Below are 10,229 nucleotides of genomic sequence, written 5' to 3'. Positions count from 1 at the left end.
GGGGGGGGGGAAGCAGGCTCCCCGCTGAGCAGAGAGCCCGATGTGGGGCTCGATCCCATGACCCTGAGTTCATGACCAAGCCGAAGGCAGAGGCCTAACCCACTGAGCCACCCAGGCGTCCTGACAGAGTTTTTTTGTTTTTTAAAGATTTTATTTATTTGATAGAGAGAGACATGGCGAGAGAGGGAACACAAGCAGGGGGAATGGGAGAGGGAGAGCAGACTCTCCGCTGAGTAGGGAGCCTGATGTGGGGCTCAATCCCAGGACCCTGGGATCATGACCTGAGCCGAAGGCAGATGCTTAGCGACTGAGCCACCCAGGCGCCCCCTGACAGTACTTTTTTCCTTAGAAAAGTACTTTTTTCCTTAGAGACTTTTAAAAAAACTTTTACCACATTTGCTAACCTTTAGCTAAACTATTTAAGCTATTGCCAAAAACTTTTAGGGAATTGGAAGGAGGTAAAGGAAGAGGTCAGAAAAAAGACAAAGACAAAAAAAGTTTATCAAACTCTCATTCCTGTAGTTGGTAAATAAATGATGTTTTCATAGGTCTTTCATAATCCAGTTGGTTGGTAACTACTGTTCATCTTTCAGTCATTCATTTTCTTTTTAAAGACCTTATTTATTTATTTATTTGACAGAGAGCACAAGCAGAAGGAGCAGCAGGCAGAGGGAGAGGGAGAAGCAGACTCCCTACTAAGCTGGGAGCCTGATGCGGGTCTCGATCCCAGGACCCTGAGACCATGACCTGAGCCAAGGGCAGATGCTTAACCAACTGAGCTCCTCAGGCCCCCCTTCAGTCATTCTTCTAAGCAGAGGGAGCTTGGCTCTCCGGATGATAACCACGGCAACCAACAAAAAGGGAACCAGTGCTCAGAGAACTTTGAGGGTTGGAAGAAATCCAGTGTAGGAGTAGATTCAACCCTGGCCAGAGGTTTTCTCCTCATGACATAAGAATATCATAGTGGCAGCTGCTGGGTGATGATTTTCTACTAGATTGGTTGTCATTTTCTCTCTTCAGAAGCAACATTTCATTTCTCTTCAGGAGGAACTTCTGTTGAGCAGGAACTTGATGAAGGTGACCTACTTCTGTCTTTACCAAGCAGGCAAGTGAAAAGCAGCTTTACAAGGCTCTTCACTGGGGGTGTCTGTGTTTCTTTCACAGAGATTGAAACAGTGAAATTGGCCCGTTCTGTCTTCAGCAAACTGCACGAGATTTGCTGCAGCTGGGTGAAAGACTTCCCTCTCCGCAGGAGACCCCAGCTGTATTATGAGACGTCAATCCATGCCATCAAAAACATGCGCAGGAAAATGGAAGACAAACATGTCTGCATTCCTGACTTTAATATGCTCTTCAATCTAGAGGTAAAGGGCCCTTCTCAAGAGCCAATGAGATTTAAAAAAAAAACACCTTCATGGTCTTATTTTTCTATAAGGAGAACTTCTAATATACCTCTAATAGTATCCTGATGGTTTGGAATAGGACTGAAGGCAGAGGGGCACAAATTTGCTTGCATCAGACAACAGAAAAGAAACTATTTTATGTTATTTTGGTTTGTTTCTTTATTTTTAAGTAAGCTCTACACCCAACGTAGGGCTTGAACGCCTACTCTGAGATCAGAAGTCACATGCTCTACTGACTGAGCCTGCCAGGTGCCCTGATTTTATATTATTTGAATAGGTAATATATTCATATGGTTCAGATTGGAAAACAAAAATCTCTCTTTTGTCCTTGTGTCTCGGACACTCAGTTCCCTTCCATGAAGGCAAGGGAAGTTACTATTTTTTTGTGTAAACTTCCAGAGCTATTCTATAAACATATAAGCATCAAAGAAAACTGCCATGCCTCAATAAAGCTGTTTTTTTAAAAGGAAACTACAGTACAATCAGATGGTGTTTATTAAGTTCCCACATTACTATGTTGTTGAAGCAACGTAAAACACAAACATAAAAGGATGACTTTAAGACTGAGACAGTTTTCTGATTTACTGTGATTCTCTTTTTAAAATCTCAGTTTCTGAGATAAGGAAAGTAGCTGGAATTACATTTCATGAATCTCTGTGACTGACAAATTGGATCATATGAGCCCTGTCAGCTTAATAACCATTTTCTTGTTATCTTTCTCTTCTTTTTCTATTAACTGTATTCTGTTAGTGCCAACAGAGGTAGGTTTGTTTCCTCTGCCTGTCACTTGCTTCTTTTCTTCACTCAAGTCCATAACTTAAAAATTACAATGTAGTAATTTATACAAAGCACAATATTTCCTTTATTTAGCAGCTAAATTTAAATTTTAGCTAACTGTCAGGGTCTGATAAGCAGTGATGGCAGGTTGGTAATTGGTGCTTATGGTGCAAAGATAGATCAGCTTTGTTTCCAAATTCCTTTAGAATATGTGAATATCCTTGTTTCCAACTGGTACCATGCCCATGCAAATGTAACCTTAAAGGTGAACTTTAATGTGACAAACAATCCTTCTATCACTTATACCCACTTGAAGATTATACTCAGATCTGAGGGCATTGTTAATGTTCGTTGATCTGGTTGGTTTTCATTTTGCTTCAAAATCAGCCCAAAGGCCTAACTCAGAAAGGAACACCTTGCTTTAGAGAAACAGTTTTGAAGGCCATTTGGCAACACATACTTAGAACCTGTATATTTTCACCACCGTTGATCTGGTAATTTCACTTAATTTTATATCATAAGGACACAAATGCAGGAAATTCTTACATATATGTTTTGACATAAATGTTGTACATAACAATTTCAATAATAAACTAGAAATGATCAAAGTTATATAGGGAGTAACTATAATATGCTCATAAGATATATAGTACATATTCATTTCAAATGTCTGAATAATAATGACATGGGGGGAAATGCTAATGATATGCTAAATGACAAAAAGGATTTAAAATTTTATGTATAGTATAATTCCAATTTTGTTTTATCTAAAAAATTTATATATGTAGAAAAAAGACTGGTTATATACGAATGGTGGGATAATATAGATTTCTTTATTAGTCCAAATAAACAATACATCATCTTTATAACAGGGAAAACTTTGTTTTTTTATTTAAAAGGTACACTAATTTTTTTAAGAGGTCCACTTGGCTGTCTTCTGTTTCTTTGGATGCTATATTGTTTAAGAATCTCCCTACCAATCTCACATTGTTTAAAGTTATACTCTCATGGCCTCAAAAAGGTATTATTGTTCCCTCCTTCTTTGTGATGATCCCACATCAGCTCACTTAATATTTTAAAAACTGCTTGGATATGCTGTTTTTCAATTTTACCCTTACCCTGCCAACTGAGTTGTTTAAAAATGAGTACTACCTTAGTATAGGTAGAAATTCTCCATATCAGGACTTTTTTTTCAAGATAGTTCTGTTTAATTAACTAGTTGTAATGTCTGTGTTAGATGTTGATTTCATAATATTTGGGTATTTTTACTCTATGGACATTTATATTTGGTACTTTTGTAAATGTAGTATACCCTTTAAAAAGAATTTTTTCTGGGATGCCTGGGTGGCTCAGTTGGTGGGGCATCTGCCTTCAGCTCGGATCATGATCCCAGGGTCCTTGGGATTGAGTTCCGCATTGGGCTCCCCCTGCCTGCCACTTCCCTCTGCTTGTGTTCTCTCCCTGGCAAATGAATAAATAAAATCTTAAAAAAAAAAAAAAAGGAATATTTTTTTTAAAGATTTTATTTGAGAGAGGGAGGAGCAGGGGGAGAAGGACAAGCAGAGACCATGCTTGAGGGCAGAGCCCAACACAGGGCTTGATCCCATGACCCTGAAATCATGACCTGAGCCAGATCAAGAGTCAGACCCTTAAACAACTGAGCCACCCCCGTGTGCCTAAAAAGAATTTTTTCAAAACAGATATACCTGTTGTTTTAGTAGTTCTTCCAAATCCCTAGCTAACAGATGAGGAAAAAAGCACAAGAAAATTACCTGATTTACTTTGTATATTTGATTTCCTTTGAATAACAGGGCCTAGACTCAGTTCCTAGAGCCCAAGGATTAAGTCAAAGCTTGCACATGAAAATGATTACATACTTTGCCTAAAGGGAGTCCAGGACTCGAGTGAGCGTTCAGTGAGCTACAGATCTCCTAAGTAAGTTAGATCTGAGATGTACACACTGGAGGTGAAGATAAAGAAGCAAACTACTTTAATGGCTTAAATGTAATATTGTGATTAGGCTTCCTTTGTCAAGACACCATTGGTTTAGAAGATCTTCCTCTGGCAGTTGCCTCAGTGCTTCAAGCAGTGGCTGGCCCAGAAAGTGTGAAGCTAAATCTTAGTTAGGGGATGAGGCAAAATGGTTATAGGGCATTTGGACATCTGATATGCTTTAAGTTTGGCTAACCAGTTTAGAGACTCTGTTATTTACAGTGAGTGTTCAATGTGACTATGATTTATGAAGAAGATATTATAGTTTAGAAGTATCTGTATGCTTTCATTATCTCTGTATTTTATTTTTTATTTTTTTTTCCTAGATTTTATTTGACAGAGAGATCACAAGTAGGCAGAGAGAGAGAGAGGGGGAAGCAGGCTCCCCGCTGAGCAGAGAGCCCAATGTGGGGCTGGATCCTAAGACCCTGAGGTCAAAACCTGAGCCTAAGGCAGAGGCCCAACCCACTGAGCCACCCAGGCGCCCCTATCTCTGTGTTTTAAACAACCTAACATAATTGGTCTTGGGCTGAAGGCCAATTATTTCCTATTGTTCTCAGTTTCTAATTTTATTAGAATACTTTCATTTTGAAAAAAATATGCAATCCAGAAAAGCTTTTGCTCAATTCCTCCTCATCCTTCCCACAACTTATAACAGCAGTTTTGAAGCAACTGCCTGTGGGCGGTTTCCATGGTACAAGACGACAACTTTCACTGACAGGGCACTTCAGCCTGAGCTAATTGGCCACGCTGTGTTGCAGTGTTGTGTGCGTAAACACAGATGCCCTAGTACTGCAGGTGTGTTAGCGGGCGATCAGGCATGTCGAAAAAGAGAAGCACCTTGTCTCCTTGTCTAGGTGACGGGTGCAGCGGAGAAGGAGATTGAGCTCAGTACAAGGGACTGGGTCATTTGAGTTAGGCTGTGCCTCACTTCCTTAACAGTTTCTGTTTTTCTGCTGACAGGACCAAGAAGAACAAGCCTACTTTGCTGTATTTGATGGCCATGGGGGAGTGGACGCTGCCATTTATGCCTCCATCCACCTGCACGTTAATTTAGTCCGCCAAGAGATGTTCCCGCACGATCCCGCAGAGGCCCTGTGCCGGGCCTTCCGGGTCACTGATGAGCGGTTTGTGCAGAAAGCAGCCAGGGAGGTATGCCGTTTTCTCAGAAATTCCAACCACGAATGCACTAGCTGAGCTCACCTTGGCCTGTAGTTCAGGGGCTGTTTCGGATCTTCTCTTCTGGGGCCGGCATTACTTAAAGTTCTTTTAAGCTGTTTTCTTGACCCACAATATTGGATTCTGTTGTAGTTCTAACTCCCTCTTCAGGGTTTTAGTGGAGCAACATGATGTGCTGTAGAGAAACTCCTAAGTTATAATTTTCTAGAAAGCGTGTCCCTCGCTGGATTTGGCAGGTGAGTTTTAGCTTGCTTATTTACCAGTGCCTGTCAGCTTCACACCAGGACCATCTCTCTAAGCAGACTTTTGCTGACAAAATCTGGATACGGTGATTAAAACAATGGACTAAAAAGGAAACAGGAGCTGGATTACTCCCATACGTTTGGTTCTTAGTGGGTTGGCAGTGTTTCACTGTGTATCTCTTGAGGGAAAATTTGCTTGGAGAGCGAATCCTTAGATGATTCTTGAACTGATTTTCTCTTTACAGGAAGAAAAGTCAGAGCTCATGTCCTAGTTTCTTAAGGTTAATCAGACCTAAGGTTTTTACTCTGAATGAGTGACAGGGGCTCTATATTAAGATCTAAAAGTAAAAATTTTGATCTAATTATCATTCTGGGCATTAGCATATGATTAACTACAGTATTCTATATTCATTTCTAACTGGGGGCCAACAACAAGATAATAATTTTTAATTTTTAAAAGTAATTACAGAATTATTATACATATAAAAAATAAGACTCCTGCCCTATGAATTAAACATTAACTGTTTTTGAATAGGACTTGGAAAGAGCGAGGTCATCATTTAATCCATTTCTTCGATTTCATTGCTAGACTGCACAGCAGCAGTGATGCTTGGAATCAGTGAAACAATACTTCAGAACTATTTGGTATTAAACAAGGAAAATATTTGGTATTTTCCCACCTATACCCTAGGTTTAGATGAATATGCAAATCCAACAAGTGACCACTAGGGTCTAAATATACAGGTGGAGCTAGAAAACAGGAAGGGTTGTTGACCTCAGACTGTCCCAGAGTCTTGAGGGCTGGTATCGCTCTGCTCTGCCTACCTTAGAGCCATTGACTATCGTCATTTTGACTGAGGACAAGATCTGGCTCCCGAGAGGTGATCTGTAATCACCAGCGTGAAGCTAAGAGAATCATTTTGTCGTCTTCTATCCTTTTTTTCCTCTGTGTTGTCAAAATTATGGCTTTTTCCTCTGACCATGTTCACCTCATTTGCTTTGCCAATGATCCTAGTGTCTCTTGGTCTTGCCAGTAGTTCTTTTGAATAATTTAGGTTCGTCTCAGCAGTTACTTTTCTCCTCCTCGTGCTCCCATGTGCTGCTTACTGCTGGGAAGAAAGCAGCTATTCCTGTTGCGAAGCAGCCCTGCCTCCTGTTCTTGGCAGGGCGTGTGCACTGAAGTGTCTTTATCATGTGTTCCAGGGGCTGAGGTTTTGAACATTCTGTGTGGGAAGACATTTTATTGGTGGGTGAGGATTTTTAACAAACTTTCCCTATATAGGGAAAATGAGAAGTTGTTTTTCTCATTGGATACAAGGGGCCTTTTACCATCCTTGACGCATTGGTTCTAATTTAGGCCAAGTCCTTGGTAACAGAAAGTCATGCTTCTTTGGTGGTGACTCATGTCAAACGGAGATGTCATTTTAGTGTAGTAGTATCAGGAGCATTAAGTATGCTGCTACTGAGCTATTGCAGTGAAGTTTCAGGCTGTTCTTTATGCAGTGTTCCAAAGCAGAGGCCCCTAAAATTATTGTCGGTGATTTTTTAAAAATATAAGCAACTTAACATCCCAGGGAATATATGTTCTCTCTTGGTTCCTATCTTAATATTCAGAGTATGGGAGCATTTGTTGTGTCTCAGTCAGATCCTTTGTAACGTTAGGACCCTCCCCCTGTACATATTGTAGGTCAGTAACAAAACAGAGACCTGAACATGGAAATCTTTAAGGGCTGCTGTAGTGGGCTGAGCGCTGAACTGGGAGGAAAAAGAATTTCAGTTCTGTTTTATGTGGTAATGAGTTACCCACCTTTGGAAAGGTCACGTAGCCTGCCATAATTTTCTTACCTGTACATAAAATGAAATGAATAATCATCCCTGCCTTGCAGATCATGGATGACCTGGATCTGTGCGTGTGCACATTCGTATATACACATAAAAATGCAGAGAAATAACAACTGCTGTCTGTTGTGAAATCAAGTTATTAATAGTCAGCCCCCAAAAGTTTGTGTTAACTACAAATCGCCTGTCAATGAGAATTTGAAGTCTGTTTATTTTTACTGACTCTAGTTTTATGCAATTACTTTCAGAGTCTAAGATGTGGGACCACAGGAGTGGTGACTTTCATCAGAGGGAACATGCTCCACGTGGCCTGGGTTGGGGATTCCCAGGTCATGCTGGTGAGAAAAGGGCAAGCTGTTGAGCTAATGAAGCCACACAAACCGGACAGGGAGGTAAGTGTGCTCTGTTCTGGGAGGGCGCACGCCACAGAGGCGGGTTTCTAGCTATTAATTAAGATTCACTTGCTTATTAGGATTACCACCATTATCTGAGCAACCATGCCCACCTTACAGAGGAGTAATAGAGAACCTTTTCCGGAAGCTGATGAGTATTTTATCTGTTGTTTACTGTTAAGGTAGATAAATAAATCCTGAATGCAATTATTTGCTTCTTTCTATTGCATTGCTGTTTAGGATGAAAAGCAGCGAATTGAGGCTCTTGGAGGTTGTGTAGTCTGGTTTGGTGCCTGGAGGGTGAATGGAAGTCTGTCGGTCTCCAGAGCTATTGGTAGGAAAAACAAATTCCTTTTTGTTTCTCCAAACTGTCCTCTTCTAGTTCATTGTCTCATATGGGAACCTGAGATGGTCATTTATATTATCAGAGTGCTTATTATTGTTTAAAGTAACAATTAGATAATGCCTCTTTTAATTATTTGATCTACCTATTCATTTATATACTTAAATTCCATTATTGAAAGGGAACTACATTAAGAATTACAGAATTTATTAGTTTTTTTTTTTTAAGATTTTATTTATTTATTTGACAGAGAAAGATCACAGGTAGGCAAAAAGGCAGGCGGCAGGGGGTGGGAAGCTGGCTGCCCACAACCCCCTGCCCGAGCAGAGAGCCCGATGCGGGGCTCGATCCCAGGACCCTGAGATCATGACCTGAACCAAAGGCAGAGGCTTAACCCACTGAGCCACCCAGGCACTGCTCTTCTTTTTTTTTTTTAAATGGAAGCCTTTAATCTTTGGGACACAAATCTGCTTAAAACTACAGTGATCTCCATTTCACCATTTTGGATCATATTTAACTTAATTCAATTCAGTATTTTCAAGAGAATGGAAGGCTCCTCTCCCTATATTTTACCTTGCTTCTATCTTTGTTTTCACTGAATTATAATATGACATAAACATTATGCTTTTTAGGTGAAAACAATTTTTTTTTTAAACTGGTAATACAGTGATTTGCCAGATAACCCGAGGGTTTCAAACAATCTGTCTCCCTGGGACCTAAATTCTTCAAGAGACGGGAAAGTCAGTGAAACTATCTAAAACTTAAGAGAGTAAACAGCTGAGCTGATTGGACAGAACGCAAGGGTGTAAGTTCAAAGATAGTCCTGTTTCCATTTTTGTTTCACTTTGGCCCCTGGGTTTATGATATTTTAGGTTTTGTGGCTTAGCTTCATTTTCCGTTTTTTAAAAGCATAAATCAGTGCGCGTGTCATTACGCGTGATATGCATGCATACTACAGTTCTTCATTCTCGCCTCCTAAAGGAATTAAATGAAGTAGTTTGACATAGGGATAATATGGATAAATGGAATTCACATGTAATCCCCCAATTTTGCTTATCGTTACCAAAATATTCCAGAACATTAACAAAATCTCAAAGGATTGATTCAGTTTCACCAGTGATAGGAGTTCCTCCCACTCTTTGGGAAGGTGCTGGCAAGCTGTGAAGTGGCCCAAATGTGAGCAGCAGAAGGCTGAGAAAGTGAAAGCTGAAAGATCCTGAAAAAATGAGGGTTCGTTTTTATCTCAGATTGAGAGTTATTACAAACTCTGGACTAAGATCCCAGAGGGGAAATTTCTCATTTCTGAAACACAACCCCCATGCAGAATTATTTCTAACAATTCCTCTTGATCTTATAGTCTCTGTCAGAGTATACAAAGGTATCTTTAATGCTTGTCATAGAACCAGCTTTACTAGAGCATACTTGCCTTTTTTTGCTTCTAAAAATATAACACACGGGGAAACTAAAAGCAAGGGGAGCATGTCCTTGAATAAGAGAAGGACTAAGAGAGAAAGCAGCAGACTCCATTGGGGAAGTGGCTTTTAGGTTGGATGTGGAAGATAGTGTATAGGGGAGGAAATTCCAGGGGGAGGGGAGTACCATGCATGGGCATCTGAAAGGGGACACCATGTTTTAGGAACAGTGGCATGGACAAGGGGCTAGGGCAGAGGGTAGGAGTGACCAAAGTAAGTGCTGGCGCCGGACTGTGAAGGGGCTTATGTGCCAGGCTCTGAGTACTCTTAGACTCTACCGGGTGAATGAGCAGAGATGCTGCATGATCAGACTCATAAGGTATTTGTAATGACGGTAGAAAAGAGACTGGACAGTGTGGAAAGCTCAGATGAGATCACTCAGGTGCTGTTGACACCGTTCTTAGAGATGAGGGGCAGCTCAACAGGGATACAGAGGTGGTATAACTTGATCAGACAGAAGTGAGTTTGTGGGGGTGGAGGAAAGCGGATTTCCAGGTTTTCGACTTGTGTGACCGGGAAAATGATAAAGTATTTGTAAAAAAGTAACAGCAGTTTGTGGGGTGGGGAGGAGGGTAGATGATGAGTTCATT

General features: G+C 40.6%; 1 protein-coding gene across 1 annotated transcript in view; it reads left to right on the top strand.

Moving 5' to 3' along the window:
• LOC111151723 (protein phosphatase, Mg2+/Mn2+ dependent 1E) overlaps window positions 1-10,229 on the top strand; it is a 209,493-nt gene that overhangs the window by 194,486 nt on the left and 4,778 nt on the right. Inside the window, exons 3-6 of the mRNA XM_022509886.1 lie at window positions 1,165-1,364; window positions 5,136-5,324; window positions 7,681-7,824; window positions 8,065-8,158. Of these exons, the coding sequence (XP_022365594.1) occupies window positions 1,165-1,364; window positions 5,136-5,324; window positions 7,681-7,824; window positions 8,065-8,158 (627 nt within the window). The remainder of the gene's footprint in view (window positions 1-1,164; window positions 1,365-5,135; window positions 5,325-7,680; window positions 7,825-8,064; window positions 8,159-10,229) is intronic.

The sequence above is a fragment of the Enhydra lutris genome, unplaced genomic scaffold (genome assembly GCF_002288905.1).
Source record: "Enhydra lutris kenyoni isolate GAN:26980312 unplaced genomic scaffold, ASM228890v2 scaffoldscaffold26, whole genome shotgun sequence".
NCBI classification, from domain to species: Eukaryota; Metazoa; Chordata; class Mammalia; order Carnivora; family Mustelidae; genus Enhydra; species Enhydra lutris.
This window is presented reverse-complemented; position numbering and strand designations above follow the sequence as displayed.